This window comes from Pollicipes pollicipes, unplaced genomic scaffold, assembly GCF_011947565.3.
Source record: "Pollicipes pollicipes isolate AB1234 unplaced genomic scaffold, Ppol_2.1 Scaffold_4002;HRSCAF=4701_pilon_pilon_pilon, whole genome shotgun sequence".
Lineage (NCBI taxonomy): Eukaryota > Metazoa > Arthropoda > Thecostraca > Pollicipedomorpha > Pollicipedidae > Pollicipes > Pollicipes pollicipes.
This window is the reverse complement of record NW_023596420.1, coordinates 13,401,097-13,420,043: the sequence shown is the minus strand read 5'-3', so window position 1 is coordinate 13,420,043 and position 18,947 is coordinate 13,401,097. Positions and strand designations below refer to the sequence as shown.

General features: G+C 58.0%; 2 protein-coding genes across 5 annotated transcripts in view; one reads left to right on the top strand and one right to left on the bottom strand.

The window, feature by feature from the left end:
- Positions 1-7,431, top strand: part of LOC119093085 (vascular endothelial growth factor receptor 1) — a 40,255-nt gene extending 32,824 nt beyond the window's left edge. For 3 of the 4 annotated variants that reach the window (XM_037215975.1, XM_037215973.1, XM_037215974.1), the window contains 6 exons: positions 1,451-1,635; positions 2,813-3,075; positions 3,611-3,768; positions 4,447-4,606; positions 4,932-5,132; positions 5,654-7,431. In XM_037215975.1, coding sequence (XP_037071870.1) covers positions 1,451-1,635; positions 2,813-3,075; positions 3,611-3,768; positions 4,447-4,606; positions 4,932-5,003 — 838 coding nt within the window. In that variant the 3' untranslated portion in view covers positions 5,004-5,132; positions 5,654-7,431. The remainder of the gene's footprint in view (positions 1-1,450; positions 1,636-2,812; positions 3,076-3,610; positions 3,769-4,446; positions 4,607-4,931; positions 5,133-5,653) is intronic. The other variant, XM_037215976.1, reaches the window with a different exon arrangement.
- A 1,214-nt stretch (positions 7,432-8,645) lies between these two features.
- Dbp21E2 (putative ATP-dependent RNA helicase Dbp21E2) lies at positions 8,646-18,219 on the bottom strand. The gene is made up of 11 exons (XM_037217109.1): positions 17,848-18,219; positions 17,369-17,524; positions 16,735-16,884; positions 16,248-16,373; positions 15,625-15,831; positions 14,461-14,611; positions 13,837-14,057; positions 13,175-13,332; positions 11,958-12,141; positions 11,247-11,399; positions 8,646-8,969 (listed from the first exon to the last, which is right to left on the bottom strand). Exons 1-11 carry the CDS (start codon positions 17,932-17,934, stop codon positions 8,856-8,858), a joined length of 1,707 nt encoding a protein of 568 aa, XP_037073004.1. The 5' UTR covers positions 17,935-18,219; the 3' UTR covers positions 8,646-8,855.
- Positions 18,220-18,947: the final 728 nt, after the last annotated feature.

The window sequence follows — 18,947 nt, the reverse complement described above, 5'->3', positions numbered from 1 at the left end:
TCTTATTAAACACTTTTGCTGGCTCACTTCCATCTTTTCCGTAGTACTGTTTCTTTTCATCTACGTATCTGTGTTTCCCTTTGTTTTACAGCTTGTTCCAAGTTTAGTTTTGTTATACGTTGTGAGGCATGCAAGCTGGCTTTTAATGGTACCTTGCTTGCGCTTCTTTCAACTTATGGAAGCTTTTGGTGGCTGGTTGCTTTGCGTGACGTCATTAGGACTACATCTGACCAATTACGAAATGTTTAATGCTGAAAAATGGCCCCCACCATGCAAGTAATCCGCATTTGACATTCAATCCGGTCGGCACTGGTACGTACAGACCGGTGTAACAAACAGCTTGGGACGATTGCGATGCAGTGCGATAAATTTTGAATGGTGTTAAACGGTGGCGCAAACTTGCACTCAGCAAAGCACATTTTTGTTTGTTTTTAGTGTCATCGAGATGTTTTGATTGGATGGATTTTTGACACCAGCGCTCACGCTAAGTCGAGCTTGTCGTGTGAGCCTTGAGCCCACCATCCGATCGTGGCATTCTGAGTCAGAGTTTTGCAGAGTCAGAGTCAGAGTCGGGCAGAGTTTTCTGGCAAAAGCTTAACGTGCCGGAATGCTCGGCACGGCCCATCCTGTCCTCTGACGTCACCTGAGCTTTCGTGAGGCTGCCGCCACCGGCTGCGGGCCATGCTAGACAGGGGCAGACAGCTAGCGTCTAAAGCGACCCGAACTCACTCCGACACGAAAGGGGGAATCGCAAGGCAGGCGCTCTAACCAACTCAGCTACCGCGACAAACCAAGCCGTCACGACGTGTTGCAAATAATTATCCGAATGGTGCTTGGTTAATCGCTAATGAGCATGGCATGATTTATTGATGCATTTGGACATCCCTTCGGCACCCTCCGCAATAAGATGACTTTTCAGTTATGCCAGACTGCATGTATTTCTATGGCAAGCTTCTAATGCCGTTCTTAATGCTGTCTCCGCTTACGAAGGAGTGCTAGAGGCTTGATAAAGCATTGTAACTAAGATGTGTACATACATAGCGGTAAATGGCGAAAGTCATCAACTTCATCATACGTGTATGTTAATGAGTGTCCAAGACTCTTGAAATTCTGTTGAGTCATCATTGCTTAGGTGATGCTGAAAACGCTCATTTGTATTCACCTATCCGGAAAAGCTCAGTTATTCGCGTCTCCAATGACGCGGGAGGCCTAGTTAAAAACTAGAGCGATGTGCGGTGGCTGAGGGGATTCCCCCCCCCCCCCCCCTCAATCGGTGGTATTGCTCACTGTCGGGACGGCATGCATTCGTCCTGAGGTGACTGACAGGTGTCCAACACAACCTGTGACTCGTCACTGTCCCGTCTGCATGCTCGGCCGTTGTGTTCCGTGCCGACCTTGGTTGTAATTACTCGCCTAGCGTTCTAGTCCGCTCACTAACGCCATCTGTCAGAACGCCGCTTAACTACGTCGCCGGCGGCGGCGGCCTGGACCGGGTCGGAAGCCACCTGACGTGGACATCCCACGACAGTCACTACAAGAGTCCACGCCGCAACAGCACCACTTCCAGCCTGGACAGCAGCGGCTTCAACACGGACATGACGGGCGCCACGGTCTGCCACAGCCCGGCCGTCACCGGTCAGTAGCGACCGTGCGGCACACGTCATCAGCGCATGTGACGTGTCACCAGGGCCGGGGCCAGGATTTCGCTAGGAAGTGGGCCATTTGAGTGTCATGCTCATGTGACTCTTATGTCACCTTTCGGGGTTCAACGCGTTTTCTGCCTAAAGTTTTGTTAAGTTTGATTGCGTTATGTTTAATTAGTGTGCGTGGCATGTTGCATGCCACGAAGTGCGCACGAAACCATGTTTGACACCCTGCCTTCGCCCAGCCCCTTTCAACGTACTCACTGGTTGACCCGAGATGTCTGCTGTCCCCGATCCATTTTACTGGACCATAATTTTGTTTTCTTTACGTGCGTAGTCCGACGTAGGATCGGGGGGGGGGGGAGCGTGGCTCCGTTGTTCCCCCCCCCCCCCCGGATCTTTCCCTGTTTCTCAGACGTCTGCCCTGTGCTGTATATTACACAGCAAATATCACATGAGTCATGTCATCTGTCAAATGGCACATGTGTCATGTCACCTGTCAAATGGCACATGTGTCATGTCACCTGTCAAATGTCGCATGTGTCCTGTCACCTGTCAAATGTCATTCATTACTCGCCATATCACAGCGTGCTCCTTATGAACTTGGCGACTGAAGGTTCGAGTTTGCTGCTGCAAAATGATTCACTTACCAGGCTACGAATGGGTGGGAATATTAACGATATAAATGTGCTTAATTTTCGTGTACCATCACTCGGCCAATTCACTCACTGGGGCTTTGCTGCCTGACAAATTATGAGGTGTTGATCCTGGTTTTAATGACACAAAAACCCACTTACTATGTGATAGGTTACACCGTGATGCTTACTTCGCCTGTCGCTGTCATTGATGCTCAGTTGCCTAGTCGTGAAGCATTTACGACTAGTTAACCCTGCCCGCCGTTTCTCGTTTACGGTCCATGCCTTCTCACCGTCTCCGGATTGCTATCTGTCTTCCCCGCTCTTCCCCATGCTGCGGTCCAGCGTCCCCTGTCCCGTCCTCATGTTACGGTCCGGTGACCCCCGTCCCGACTCCATGCTACGGTCCGGTGACCCCTGTCCCGACTCCATGCTACAGTCCGGTGACCCCTGTCCCGACTCCATGCTACGGTCCGGTGACCCCTGTCCCGACTCCATGCTACGGTCCGTTGACCCGCGCCCCTCCATCGCCAGGTTACGAGGACAGCCAGGGTGTGCCGCGCTCCAACACGGGCGTGAGCGTGCGCCAGCGGCGGACACCGCTCACAACACGTGACCTGCTGCGCTGGAGCTACCAGGTGGCGCGCGGCATGGAGTACCTGGCCTCGCGCAAGCTGCTGCACGGCGACCTGGCGGCGCGCAACATCCTGCTGGCCGAGAACAACATCGTCAAGATCTCCGACTTCGGCCTCTCCAGGGACATCTACAAGACCAGGGACTACAAGAAGAAGGGCAAGGTGAGTGGGCACTAGCGATGACGGCCGGTGAGAGGCCCTGTGGGGTAGGTCAGGTTTTACGTCGGTGAGAAGCTCTGTGGGATGGGCCAGGTTTTACGTTGGTGATAGGCCCGTGGTTTGGCTTGCATAACCGTGACTATGTGGACGTGGTGTTTAAAATTGCGTATGGTAGTGTGCCAGAAAATCATTGCAGGATCCTTTCATGCTTAAGTCGCTTGACTGAGCGTAAACTCACCGGTGTGGCTTAATAGCTCGAACCATGATCCGGAAAGGCGTGCGGAATGACGTGACCTGTATGTCCAGCCTTGATTCGATGTCGTGTTAGCTATTCCACTGGATGCGGATAGTTACGCACGGTTCTGACCGTAGTCGTCCCCAAAGCAGCACTGCTGGCATTCTGTCTGGACACCTGTCCCATCTTTTAAAACAACTACTGTTGTCAACGTAGTCGGAAGCAGCATAAAGTGTTCCTGAATATAACCCGACCTGCGTCGCTCGCACGGCTGCCAATGACCTCTGGCCCCTGCCGCCGCAGGGTCTGCTGCCGGTCAAGTGGATGGCGATCGAGTCCATCCAGGACAGCGTCTTCTCCACCCAGTCTGACGTGTGGGCGTTCGGCGTTGTCATGTGGGAGTTCTTCTCACTCGGATCGTCGCCCTACCCGGGCATGGAGTACGACATCAACTTCGTCAGGTGAGCGGTCGGAGAAACATCACTGCCGCCGCTGTGCCGCCTCTGTGGCTTCGGCGAACAGGGTGATGCTACCTTGCAAGGGTGGTTCCCGCCGCAGGGACTGGTGATGAGCCAATTTGCAGCCAACTTCGCCGAAAACTTTGCTAACCTCTGCTTACTTTTGCTGTGGCAGAGCCACTGTTCTCCCCGTTGCCCACAACACCAGGGTAGGTTCTTCGCGCTCACGGAGCGGCACCAGAACGTGCTTTGATGAACGTTATCAGTAATTGGTCACCATCCTTTCAGCGTATTCCGCCTTCACGCGGTGCCGTTCGGGGTGTCAAGCGCTTGTGCTCGTGTTTTCTTGGTGCCGTACCCCTGTGCCATCCGGAAACCTTGACGGTGTGGGGGCGTTTCCAAGAGTGGTGAGGATTAGCAGTGGCTGGGTGGGACTTGCTTGGCATTCTCAAGCCGTCGGGTAAATCTCATCCCACCAGAAGCAGAACGTCAAAACCAGAAAACCTCCCCAGCTTCACACATCTCCACCCGCAGGACATACACCCCATATCTTCCCAGTTTTCAGTCAGGCGTTCACACCCCGTGCGCTTTTTAGAGCCCTCCTCCCCCCCCCCCCCCCCCCAGCCCGTATTCGTTTCCTCGGCATCAACGGGTACTCACCATCGCTGACACGGCCGGCAGGCGGCTGCGGGACGGCTACCGGATGGAGATGCCCAAGTTCTCGCCGCTCTCGGCCTACAACCTGATGCTCGAGTGCTGGGCAGCCTCGCCCGGCGACCGGCCCAACTTCACCGAGATCAGCGTCAAGCTCGGCCACTTCCTGGAGGAGCGCGTGCGAGAGGTGGGCGCTGCGCCGCCGGCCGCTGGGCGGGCGGCAGCACTGTGGCAGCCGCGTGACATGGACGGGTCGCTGGGCGCCTCTGCTCGTCAAATCCGTGTACGAGCATTTGTTTTCGCTATTTCACCGAGCGCCTCATGGTAGGTGGCACGTCAGCTGGTTTTGTCACCAGTGATGATGCGGTTTTTCAGGGAGAGGGTCCGCTCATTCAAAGTCGCTCTGTCCACATCAGAAAACTAGACCCAATGCCTCGCTCCTGCCCTGCCTCCCGCACCCGACGGACCATAATAAGCTGACGCTAACCCCGTCGCTGCTGTCGCTGCCGCAGGAGTACATGCAACTAAACGAGCCGTACCGCAACCTAACGAGGAGTACTTCGCGCGTCGCACCGACTACGTGACGCAGATCGTCAGCCCCGACTACCAGAACGTGACGCCGGCGGAGGACAGCGCGGGTGGTGCGGCGCCGGCTTACGTCAACGTTGACCCTCGCCGTCAGACGGCCGGCTACCGCGCCTCCGGCAATGGAGGTCAGACGCGCCGCAGGGGTCACTGGCTGCCGGGGGCGTGTGACCCTTGCGACGGCGGGTCAAGGGTCACTAGAGGGTCAGGTGGGCTACAGGGGCCACCGGCTATCCAGAGCGGGGTCGCGACGACGGGTCAAGGGTCACCAGAGGGTCAGGCGGGCTACATGGGTCACCCGCTGCCGGGGGTTCGTGACGATGGGTCAAGGGTCACCAGGGGAGCGCTGGTCGTGGCATGGGTCACCAGGAGATGCGGGGTCATGATCTTATGATCTTAGGTGATCAAATGCAACATTCTTGCAATTTTAAATGTACCAGGTCGGGTTGACCATTGGTGGCACGCGTACGCGAAAAAGCTACGGCGCATCCCTCACTGATTTGACATTGCAAATGCTTTCCACTTTTCATGCTATGTAACCAGGAAAACCACCACCAGAACAGCTCGCATTAGTACCCGCACCGGTGTCCAGCGCGAGCCACACGTGCCCGCCAGCGGCGCGCTCGTCTGACGTCGTCCGTTCCCGCAGAGAGCGGCGGCGGCGGTGGTGCGGCCAGGCCGGGCCCGGGCGGCTACCTCGAGATGACGCCCGACGCCGGCCACATCTTCTCGCCACGCCCGACGGCCGTGGTGAAGCCCGTCTCACGGTTCGACTTCGAGCCGCGGCCGGCCGCCGCGCCGGCCAACAGCGTCTACAACCCCGGCTACGACGACACGACCAAGGTGCCGTCCACACCCAAGATGGGCACAAGGGCGAGCCGGAGCTCGCGGCCGGGCACCGCGCGGACGGCGCCCCGCGAAGACGAAGACCACTACCTGGCGCCGCGCGAGGACGAGGATCACTACCTGGCGCCGCGCGAGGACGAGGACCATTGCCTGGCGCCAGTGGAGGACGCCGATCACTACCTGGTCCCGCGGGACTTCGGGAGGAGCAGCGCGGTCTGAGCGCCCGCGGTCTGAGTGAGCGGCACCGTTTCCACCCCGTCGCTGGGGGCTACGCTGACGGTGATTGAGCTGCACGGAGCCACCGCTGGGCGGCAGCTTCTCAGGCTGTCGTGTGGGGCTCCTCGCCGCGGCGCGTCGCGTCGCGACAGGGCGTTACTGCCGGTATGTGCGGCCGTGCCGGACGCGTCCGGGGCCGACGGGCCGCCGTCGGAGCGATCTCCAGTGTCGACGCCCGGGGGCGAGCGAGGCGTCCTGAGAGCCGATGTTGGACTAGGGCTGCGGGACGGCGGGCGACGGCAGGCCGTCCCAGCGTCGCACACTGGGCCCGTACCCACGGCGCGGCGGACTCCGGTACCTCGTCTGTCTTGTCACGCAGCGGCACGGCTGGCCAGCTGCTGTCTCTGTCCGAGCAGTCGGAGCCGCGTCCCAAACACAGAGAAACGCGAGCGGGCGGGCACGAGGACGGAACACGCGACATCATCCTCGCTGCGCCAGTGGCGGGCCTGAGCGGCAGGCGTGGGCGCGAATCCGGATTTACACCCCGGATGACGCTGTGCCGATCATTTACACTCCGCATGATGCTGTGTGCACCATTTGCACCTCGGATGGGACTGAGTCGATCATTTACACCCCGGATGGGACTGAGTCGATCAGGCCTCTGGCTGGGTTGGCCCCGTGCTCCCGTGCAGCCGTTCGTGTTCAAGTTGGCATCGTGCTGATGATGAGCAGGTGGCTGGATGTGCGCTGCGGTTGAGTGGTTAAATCATTGTTTCTCATATCACTGCCGCGGGTCGCAGAGGATAGTGCAGCGCCCTGGCTTTGCCATTGGGCAGTGTGCAAGGCGACGGGAGCTTTGTGCAAGGTTCAATGTTAAAGTATGTGGAGCATGGTCAGCGATCGAAGTCACCGGTCACGACGCGTGACCTTTGTCCCTGGAGCGGTCAGAAATCCGAGCCCAGCGCAGCCTACCCTCGCGGGCCCCCGGCCGGTCGCTTCCACCCACTGACAACAGCAGGAGGGGGGGACAGCACGGATGGGACGAGAACAATAGCATCGACTTATAAGGCTTTAAGCCACGGATTTTCCGTTAGCGGAGATTCCACATGAAGATATTGGCAACGTGCTGCTAGCTTATGTTGTACCGGAAACGGAACACCCGCGCGTACAGCGCTGCTAAACGCTGAGCATGTGATGCGTATATTTGTGAAAAGACCGCACCGATGTGTATGTTTATGCAATGATCGTAACCTTACATTGTATTTTGTGCCATTTCATCGTGCTCATGCCATTTTATTGTTTCGCTCTTGTATTTTATGCGTGAACCGCGAAGGATGGATTATACATTTTTTATGTGATGTAACATATGTCGTTTTGTACCAAGGCGTGGCCACGACTAATGATCACACCATCCAACGACATATATAGGCGAGTGCTCAATGCATGGCCTGTCTGATGTCGCGTGCCCCACAAAGCAGACCAGGCCTCGGGCGGAAGCTCCGACCCACTGTCTGCGTCTCGGGGCGGAAACTTCGACCCACTGTCCGCGTCTGGGGCCGGAAGCTTCGACCCACGCCCGGGCCGCCTCGGGGCGGAAGCTCCGACCCACTGTCCGTGTCTCAGGGCGGAAGCTCCGACCCTCTGTCCGCGTCTCGGGGCGGAAGCTCCGACCCACTGCCCGGGCCTTGGGGCGGAAGCTTCGGCCCACTGCCCGGGCCGTGTACCCGTGGGGTGTCGTCATCCGTTCCTAAGCGATGCACCAGACCATTCGGTCTCCTGGCGCATGGTAAACGTGCACACGTAAAGACACACATCGTGCACACGTCAACACGTCGCACGTCTGATGAGCTCCACCGGCATTCAACGAGTGTCAGTCATAAAAAGATCGCCGATCTCCGGAAAGACCAGCGCCATCTGGGAACAGGAATCAGATCTACGATTCACGGGCAAGGACGTCCGAGACGTGGGAGAAAACTTGTCTCGTACAGGACCTGAGGTCAAGAAATATGGAAACATTAGAAACCCCGTCATCACTCTGCAAATCGCTCGTGATATAGTGGCAAGACTTATAATTAACGTAAGTAAGCATCACCTAGCGTCCTTCTTTTCCGCAATAACCCCACCTAACAAACGAACACTCACTGGCCTCGTGAGGGACACCGGGCTTGTACCACCGCCACCACCGGTCAGCCCCTGACCGACCGCTCTGGGCCACCACCTCAGGGCTGGCTGCAACGCTGGTGACGAACGCAGTGCGGCGGTTCCAGCACGGGCGGCCAGTGGACCGGTTCACGCTTTGTCGGCGCTGAGACGATGCCGCCCCGTTTGCTGGGCTGATGCGCCCAACTGATACCTATTCGTCTGTGACGCCGTTTGATTTGATCGCAAATTAAGGACGAGGCCTGCCCTTGGCTGGAGTACACGCGACTTCTCGAGTGACCTTTCATCTTTAAAACGCTTCGTCGTAGCCAGTTCGAGCGCATTCGTAACCGACAAGTCACGAATTTAGCTCAAAACAGACGACGTCATCGTCACGTCATCGTCACGTCATGCAGTCATCTGCATGAGCAGACGACGCGTCTTCCTCGTCGTTGTATTCAGAAACATCTGACATAACCATACAGTAGCGTTCATGGCATTCCCTCAACATCCAAAATACCATAACCTGTCTCTACAAGAGAAAACACACCGACTGGCGTGCGCTGGAGCCATGTGATCATCACACCCACCCCCTCACTGCCATCACGCACACACGACAAGCCGACCGGTCAGAGGCAGCGGTGGCGGCTTCAGCTCCGCCTTCGCGACTCCGCATTCGCCGCCTTCCGCAGCATCCGCCGCTCGATGATATGCTTGATGTTGGCGTCCACGTTCCAGAGCTCCTGGTCAGTGCGAGCCGCCATCTGCCGGCCGAGAGAGGACGGGTCGGGGCACGGCCGGCGTCGGTGCCGGGGATGAGCGGCAGACCTCTATACAACACACCGCTTTGTGGCCGAACGGCAGGCCTCTACACAACACACCGCTCTGGGGGTGAACGGCAGGCCTCCACACAACCCCCCGGTCTGGGGGTGAACGGCAGGCCTCTACAAGGCCTCTACACAACACACCACTGTGGGGGTGAACGGCAGGCCTCCACACAACACACCGCTCTGGGGGTAAACGGCAGGCCTCTACGAGGCCTCTACACAACACACCGCTCTGTGGGTGAACGGCAGGCCTCTACACAACACACCGCTCTGTGGGTGAACAGCAGGCATCTACACATCACACCGCTCCGGGGGTGAACAGCAGGCCTCTACACAACACACCGCTCTGTGGCTGAACGGCAGGCCTCTACACAACACACCGTTCTGGGGGTGAACGGCAGGCCTCCACACAACACACCGCTCTGGGGGTGAACGGCAGGCCTCTACAAAGCCTCAACACAACACACCACTGTGGGGGTGAATGGCAGGCCTCCACACAACACACTGCTCTGGGTGCAAACGGCAGGCCTCTACGAGGCCTCTACACAACACACCGCTCTGTGGGTGAACGGCAGGCCTCTACACAACACACCGCTCTGTGGGTGAACAGCAGGCATCTACACATCACACCGCTCCGGGGGTGAACAGCAGGCCTCTACACAACACACCGCTCTGGGGATGAACAGCAGGCCTCTACACAACACACCGCTCTGGGGGGTGAATGGCAGGCCTCTACACAATACACCGCTCTGGGGGTGAACGGCAGACCTCTACACAACACACCGCTCTGGGGGTGAATGGCAGGCCTCTACACAACACACCGCTCTGGGGATGAATGGCAGGCCTCTACACAACACACCGCTCCGGGGCTGAACGGCAGACCTCTACACAACACACCGCTCTGGGGGTGAATGGCAGGCCTCTACACAACACATCGCTCTGGGGGTGAATGGCAGGCCTCTACACAACACACCGCTCTGGGGGTGAATGGCAGGCCTCCACACAACACACCGCTCTGGGGGTGAATGGCAGGCCTCTACACAACACACCGCTCTGGGGGGTGAATGGCAGGCCTCTACACAACACACAGCTCTGGGGGTGAACGGCAGACCTCTACACAACACACCGCTCCGGGGGTGAACGGCAGGCCTCTACACAACACACCGCTCCGGGGGTGAACGGCAGGCCTCTACACAACACACCGCTCCGGGGCGAACGGCAGACCTCTACACAACACACCGCTCCGGGGGCGAACGGCAGACCTCTACACAACACACCGCTCCGGGGGTGAACCTCAGGCCTCTACACAACACACCGCTCCGGGGGTGAGCGGCAGGCATCTACACAACACACCGCTGAGGCCCGGCACGGACGCGACCACGGCGACCCGAAGTAAGACAATCCTGGACGCCAGTACACGGATACGAGACTATCAACAGCATTGGGCCTACACAACGCTAAAGAAAGGCCAACCCATCCAGTTTCTTGTTTTCTTTAGTTCCAAAATGTGCACAAAAACCTTACTCCAAAATCAGTACACCACACCAAGTATCGAACAGCTGGCATAGTGACACTTTTCACTTTATCTTTGGCTATATTGCTGCGAACTCATGCACTGCTTAGTGACCGCAACCACACGTAGTACCCGCCTGTCACTTGACCCGCGTAAGACTACGACTTGATAGAATTATTAAAGGGCGAGGAGAATATTTCTGACCAACGAAAAGTTGCAGCATGGGTGGTGAGCGTATGCCGTAACGTTTCGCATACCGAGCATTTTTTCGGCGGAATTTTCGTATTTCAACGCACTATCTTAGTGGCAGATGAGACGGTGACCACTCTGTGCAAATCATGCCTGTGATCTGAATTCTGGGCCAAAAGCAAGCGCACAAAAGGAGGACGATTTACCGGTGGCGACGGGAGCTTTACCATTCTGAAACAACAACGCCCAGCAGCATTAAACACAACCCTTCAATCCTTTCAGCAAAGCATTGTGTACTTGCTATCCAAACGCACCGACAACCACATCTAGCCGAGTCCTCCAGCAGCCAATGCAGCAGGCCGGGAAGACCAGCGCCGCGCCGGCCGCACCGGCCCTCTCCCCTTCCACACGCGTGGTGGGGCCGGGCCGGTAAGGCCAGCGCCGCGCCGGCCGCACCGGCCCTCTCCCCTTCCACACGCGTGGTAGGGCCGGGCCGGCGCGAGGCGACTCACCTCGATACGCTGCGCCATCTCCACCTCCAGCGGGCGGCTGACGAAGCTCGTGACGCTGCCGTCGGCGATGCCGCCCACGCGGCCCACGCGGCCCGCTCGGTGTACGTAGTCAGACGTGTTCCAGGGGAAGTCGAAGTTGACCACGTGGTGCACCTGGGAACCGCGACGCAGGGTGAGACGGCGCGGAGATCCGTCGGCGAGTCCCTCCGAGCTGATAGGGCGGGCAGCGCGGGGTACATCCGAAAGCTCGCGCGCGCGAGAGTCGACAATGCGGCCTGGGGGGCGGGGCGCCACATTGACACCGAAAACTCGTCGGTGAGGTTCTTCGCAGTGAAAGTGGTTAACAACGTGAGTCTCAACGGCCTTGCGCTATAAAAAGGAGTCCGATGGCTGGAGCCTCGCGTCTCCATGTGATGCATAACTGTCCCAGCAACTCGGAAGTTTGTTGGTTACACAACCGCTCTACGGCGTACTTTTCCTTCTAATCCATTGGGTTCACGTGCTAAAGGCCTTCTCTTCACAGAACTGTGAATCGAATTTCATCCGGCACATGTTAATGAACCTGGCACCCAGCGGAAGATTGTCTTAAGATTGTCTTAAGCCGTAAAGATCGTCTTAAGCCGTAGCTGTCCACCTAACAGCAAACCTAATCTAGCACCGTCCAGTCGTCCCCAGCACCACTCAGCACGCCCCGGGCCGCAGCAAACTCACGTGCGCGCTGTCCAGGCCGCGGGACACGATGTCGGTGCAGGAGAGCACAGCTGGCTGGCCGGAGAGGAACGCGTGCCAGCGGCCCTGACGTAGCTTGTAGTGCATCTCGCCGTTGATGTTCAGGCAGTCAATGCCCTGCTCGTTCAAGTACAGGCTCACCCAGTTGCACGTGTGGGCATTGTTGCTGGGGGCACGAGCGCGAGGTGATGAGGACGCAGCCAGCTTGAGCGCCGTCATGACAACGCTGTTTCCAGACGAGACAATGTCAATTGCCTAGCAGACATAAACCATAAACTTAACGTCACAAACAATAAACTTAACTTGGGTGTTCATCTCGTTAAAGCTCATACTACATCATAAGTGCTCCTTCTTCAAGCTATTTCCAATTATCAGTTATCATCGTCACTCCCAGAATTCCGCGATACGTAACCTCTCCAACATACGACGCCAGAGCCGGAAAACCTGAGACAGTCCTCTCTAACCATACACACAAACACCTTCCACTCGCCCACAGCCTCCAGCGGCTCGCGTCATCACCACCGTCTCCGCAGCGCTACCTGGGACCAATGAGCCGGTGCGTCCGACGGCGGCGGGCGCTCACCTGAACACGATCAGCCAGTACGTCCGGCGGCGGCGAGCGCTCACCTGAACACGATCACCGTCCGGCGGCGGCGGGCGCTCACCTGAACACGATCACCGTCCGGCGGCGGCGGGCGCTCACCTGAACACGATCACCGTCCGGCGGCGGCGGGCGCTCACCTGAACACAATCACCGTCCGGCGGCGGCGGGCGCTCACCTAACACGATCACCGTCCGGCGGCGGGCGCTCACCTGAACACGATCACCGTCCGGCGGCGGCGGGCGCTCACCTGAACACGATCACCGTCCGGCGGCGGCGGGCGCTCACCTGAACACGATCACCGTCCGGCGGCGGCGGGCGCTCACCTGAACACGATCACCGTCCGACGGCGGCGAGCGCTCACCTGAACACGATCACCGTCCGGCGGCGGCGGGCGCTCACCTGAACACGATCACCGTCCGACGGCGGCGAGCGCTCACCTGAACACGATCACCGTCCGGCGGCGGCGGGCGCTCACCTGAACACGATCACCGTCCGACGGCGGCGGGCGCTCACCTGAACACGATCACCGTCCGGGGGCGGCGGGCGCTCACCTGAACACGATCAGCCGGTGCGTCCGGCGGCGGCGGGCGCTCACCTGAACACGATCACCGTCTGGTGGTGGTCGCGAGCCTGCCGGCACAGCCGCAGCAGCGCCTCGGGCCGCTCGGTCGGGCCCAGCCGCACCAGGGTCTGCGCCACGTGCGGTAGCAGCCGGTGCAGTCGCGGCGTTGTGATTCTGGTCAGGCTGTCGCCCTGGAACGCAGTGGCAAGCGCGTCACATTGCACCCCGCGCCGTCACATCACGCCCGGGGCGGTGACGTGGCCAGGCTGCTCCGCTGGGGCATGCAGGCCGCCGCTGAGAGGGCGCACGGAGGCGGCGGGAGTGACGGCGTGGGTCCGCAACGACCCTGCATTGACATGGGTGCACAGAGGCGGCGGGAGTGACTGCGTGGGTCCGCAACGACTCCGCATGGGCCGAGGTGCCCGGACGCCGAACGCGACACAGCTGCAGGTTCGGCATCACGCCCGATCTGATGCTGTGTTGAGTGATGAGCGAGCACGCTCATTTGCGCCGTGCAACAAATGGATGCCCCGGTTGCAAACCAAGTTCATGCAGCAGTTCATGCCAAGCACGCTTGCAGAGGAGTGGCCTCCACGCAGCTCGCAGAGTAGACTGGCGCCCCCGCCCCTCGAGCCGCGACGGCGCGCCAGAGCCAGCCCCACCACCAGGCCGGGCGATGGCGGCGCCCCACCCACCGTCACCAGTCCGTCCAGGAGGCGGTCGACGCCGCTGGGCAGCGTGGCGCCGACCAGAGTAAGGCTGGCGTCCGGCGGGGCGTCCGGCGCCGCCTTCGCGCTGCCGACGCGCAGCGGCAGCCGGTGCAGCAGCCGACGCACGTCCTCCCGGAACGAGTCGTCCAGCAGCGTGTCGGCCTCGTCCAGCACCACCTGGGTCACCCGGGACAGGTCCAGCACGCCTGGGGACGGACGGCCGCTCGGTCACAGCCCAGTAGGCCTGGGCCATGCACCACCTGGGTCACCCGGGACAAGTCCAGCACGCCTGGGGACGGACGGCCGCTCGGTCACAGCCCAGTAGGCCTGGGCCACGCAAAAGGGGCATCACCCTGGAAGACCAGCATCCGTCTGGGAAGTTACATTCATACGACGGTGACCCTTAGACATAACAATTGATAGATGTGCATAAGGCTTGAATCGATACATGACATGCAAACCAACCAGTGTGGGGTTATCCTGCCCTGCTACCCTTACAAATCCAGGAGCATTTGCAAGTGCCCATAAATCCTCGTACGTGTATAATTCGCCTAAAATCAAGTTAGATGTTCATATTAACGAGACCGGCGGGGTGCGGCTGGCCCCTACCGACGCTGGTGAGCTTGCTGAGCGCGCCAAAGGAGGCCACCAGCAGGTCCATCTCCAGCAGGGTAGGGTGCAGCATCTTGCGCTTGGTGCGGCCGCCGAGCAGGAGCTGGGCGCGCAGCGGCAGCTCGCGCGCCAGGCCGTCGGCCACCTCCTGGCGACAGGGGGGAGGGGGGGGGGAGGGTCAGTCGTCGGACCGTCCGGTCGGCTGACGCCCCAGGGGCTGACCCACGCGGAGCCGGGACGGGCTGCATCCACCCCTCCGGTCCCAACGTTAGCTATTGCTCGGGCGTTGGAGGACGCGCCCGACGTATATAGATTGTTGGGAGCATACATCTTGAAACTACACGCAGATTGGAAATATGTAGCCTGGGCATCGGCGGCTACGGGGGGTGGGGGGTGGGTGGGAATGAGTTCTTCACATTACCACAGATTACAGCCCGCGCGTGGTCCGGTCATGAGGTAACCAATCATCAGCTCTCGCCATGTGTCGCGCATTTCGGAGTTTCTCAGGCCTAGAAAATGCAACCCTTGATGTCTGTGTACTACAGATTTGGAGACAATCCATCAGTCATAAATCCCGGGCATATTGGGCGCACCCGTGAACCAAGCAGGTAAATTCATCAAACCACCTCCCCAACAGGCATGTGCTTGGATCCCAAAGGTGGATCCAGGATCTACAGGACTCCACGATTATGAGATCCGGGGATATTTTCGGTGGATCCAGGGGCATGTCTGCTTCCCAGACCCGAAATCTGAGAAGCGCCCCTGACAGCACGCGTGACCGGGGGCCTCAGCCCTGTCCGCCGCCGGTGCGCCGGCCTTCCTACCTTGATCTGCTGGGCCAGCTCCCTGCCCGGTGTGATGACAAGCGCCCGCGGCCGGTTCCTGACCGGCTCGGCGGCCGCCGGCTCCTGCAGCTGCCGCCGGTGCGCCGGCCTTCCTACCTTGATCTGCTGGGCCAGCTCCCTGCCCGGTGTGATGACGAGCGCCCGCGGCCGGTTCCTGGCCGGCTCCTGCAGCCGCCGCCGGTGCGCCGGCCCTCCTACCTTGATCTGCTGGGCCAGCTCCCTTGCCCGGCGTGATGACGAGCGCCCGCGGCCGGTTCCTGGCCGGCTCGGCGGCCGTCGGCTCCTGTAGCTGCTGCCGGTGCGCCGGCCTTCCTACCTTGATCTGCTGGGCCAGCTCCCTGCCCGGCGTGATGACGAGCGCCCGCGGCCGGTTCCTGACCGGCTCGGCGGCCGCCGGCTCCTGCAGCTGCTGCCGATACAGCCGGTCCAGCAGCGGCGCCAGGAAGGCCAGCGTCTTGCCGCAGCCCGTCTCGGCGGCCAGTAGCGCGCCGCAGCCGTCCAGCAGGCGGGGGATGGCGCGGCGCTGCCGCCGGCACACAGCCGGTCAGAGCGTTCGGACGCCGGCCCTTCTTACAGGGGCGCGCAGTGGGCCAGAGCTAGCGGTCGGTAGCGGTAACCAGGGACGCAAAAACGGGACCGTAAGACACGACCATCAAGATAAGTGACGAAGTATGCCTGGGGTGACTAGGGGCGGGGGGGGGGGCACGCAGTGTGCAAGGGGCCACAATTGACATCAGTGACGTGCACAGGACAAACAATGGCCATACCTCCCAGGCAAACCTGTATGCTGCTGTGCTGCTGACCTCTATGAGCTGCTGAACTCCATGAACCTCTACATCTCAGCCTATGAGCCTCCCTGCCATCGTCGCACGGACAAAACCTTGGCCGTGTGTGCCACCCCGACGCCGCCCGAGCCGTGTCGGCGCAGCGGGAGCGCACCTGGATCTCAGTGGGCGTGACGACACCTTGCAGCCGCAGGTTGGCCACGATGTCAGGGTGGAGCTGCAGGTCTGAGAAGGTCAGCGGCTGCGTCTCACTGTCCGAGGTCGGCCACATGGAGAGACCCTATGGTGGAGACCATGGTCAGGTCGCTATGAGAGACCGTGTGGCAGAGACCAGGGTTAGGTCACCATGAGAGACCATGTGGCAGAGACCAGGGTTAGGCCACCATGAGAGACCATATTGCAGAGATCAGGGTTAGGCCACCATGAGGGACCATGTGGCAGAGACTGGGTCAGGTCATGGTGAGTAAAGTCACAACTATACTGATCTTGATTCCACACAGCATGTTTAAAAACACATAGCATTTAGGCTGGTTTAGACATGAACTGATTTACATGATGAAAATGTACTAAGTGATGTCTCTGATGAATTGTCTAAGGTTGTGCCAGCAGATTCAATAATCACCAGTGCACTGGGCCCTTACCGAACCCTCTCTGCTACAGATAGTGAAGTGGTCACCCTTGGCTCGGCTGTGCCTCCAGCCACAGGATGCCAGTCGCACTCCCTTGGTCCTGTCATAGCTTTGGCCCTGGTAGTGATTCAGTTGGTGATTCTTGCAGCGAACAATGCAGACCTGAAAAATAGATTGAGTTGAATCATGGGGTTACTAGACATGGTGGCCCACATCCATACAGCAGCCAATTTTTTAACACCAAGCTTTGTACAATTATTTGGATCCAGTGTTATGATACCGTACTACATTCTATGAGTTGCAATGACTCCTTTGTTGCCCTCTTTTTGTATGCTGCCCTACACTAAGCTGTGAAGGCCATAAGCTCACAGACTAATTAAATCATTAAGATCAGTTATCTATCTCATCATGATGCTTGGGGATTTCAGAGGCACATCTTGAGCTTTTCATCTAGACAACATGAAAGTCACTCATCTTAGGTGTGCTACAAATTGTCATCTGTTCCTACCTACCCTGGGCTGTCACATGCTCATGGCAGTTTGGAAGAGGTTTATTAACAATGTCAACACCAGATCATTACATCACTGACCATCATTGTATTAACAGCATGCATAATTGTGAAGCCAAGTTACATGCACATCCCCACCTCTCTCTTTCCCTTCCTTGAATCTTCCCTAATTTGTTGAAGATGTTTTGCATGCCTGGCTTTCTCTTCAGCCTTCTTCTTATTTGCCTGTTTCTGTTGCATCATTTTTGGTACTGAGATGACTGGCAGCGTGCTGTGGTGCATGACATGCATTCCCTATGCCAAACAGGCGAAACAACATCCTGTCATGAGGTCGCCTATATGAGGCATACAGTCAGCTGCAATGCTTCAATAACCAAGACAATGCATATACCAGACACATTATATGTTCCTTTCACATGACCATCAGGGAAGTTAATGGTGAGCAGCATGATCCAATGCAATGAAACACTCTGACTGATTGGATCCAGCACTGTGATAGTCATTGCCCACCAGCCACAGGAATGACTGGCCCCAAAAGATTCTGTTGGTAACAACTGACTTGACTAATTACGGGGGATAATACAAAGTACATAATAATGTGCTAATTCATTACTTACATGTGTCCATGGATAAGGCCTGGTGTGTTGACGCAAAACACAACAGACGGTTTGACGGGAAATAAGTTCCATCATGAGGCTGGTCATTTAAGGTGAACAAAGTCAAAGACAAAAATCCGCACTTATCAGCACCACACCAAGTTACAGCCAGTAAAAGTCAATTCATTGCCTTCTGTGAAGAAATCAACAGAAAATGGAATGCAACACACGCTCAAAATATACCAGTATATCGTCGCAGCACTGTTTGGCACTGACAAATCGCCCAGACGCTCTACCCGACAGCTTAAAGCCGTATGTAAGCCACGCTCCGCGCGCATCAACCTTGCATGTCCCTCGTTTGCCTACGCCGCGCCACTAATGAAGCAGTAACCTTAACGGACGACGTAAGTAAATTACAGCTTCGTGGTCGACGCGTATATTTCGTTCACTGGGACCCCCCTCCCCCCGGGAATGTTCCACAAGCGAACACAATTAGGCACGCATCAGACATGACGGCATGTCTCCGCATGGCATGGAGACTGCAACGCCGGGCGTCGAGGCTGTTATTGCTATGACTTGCCAGCACGCTTGTTCAACACCATATTACATAGTTGTCTTCAGTAATCAACTTTGACAGGATCTTGCGCATTTTAATACGAACATGGGTTAGCCATGTTAATACAATTAGGAACCCTATTTCATCTTCAATCTACAGTCAGGGAGAACTTAATATCTCTGAACAGCACAGAAAACCACGGAACAGGAGTCTATGTGACAACACGGACTGCCTGCGGTGATCAGGGATGTTGTTGTGTCAATGAGGGTTCTTGTACTGATCTGGGGCTAATTGCGCGGGTCAAAAAGCCTCTCGTGTCAGGGATGGGAACAACGTGATAGGATATATCCTTATAATGGCCTCCGGATCGACCAGGAGATCCCGCCCCGTGCCACCAGAGTGATAGCCAGAAGAAACTTCGCGATGGGACGGAATGGCCCTTCAGCCCTTGATCGGAAACGGTAAGTACCTCTGGTGTTCTACTCAAGAGGGAAGCCAGAAGGAAGCAAGGGGTATAACTATTGTTGATTAGAGTGGGGCTCTCATTATTGTTGAATGGCACTGG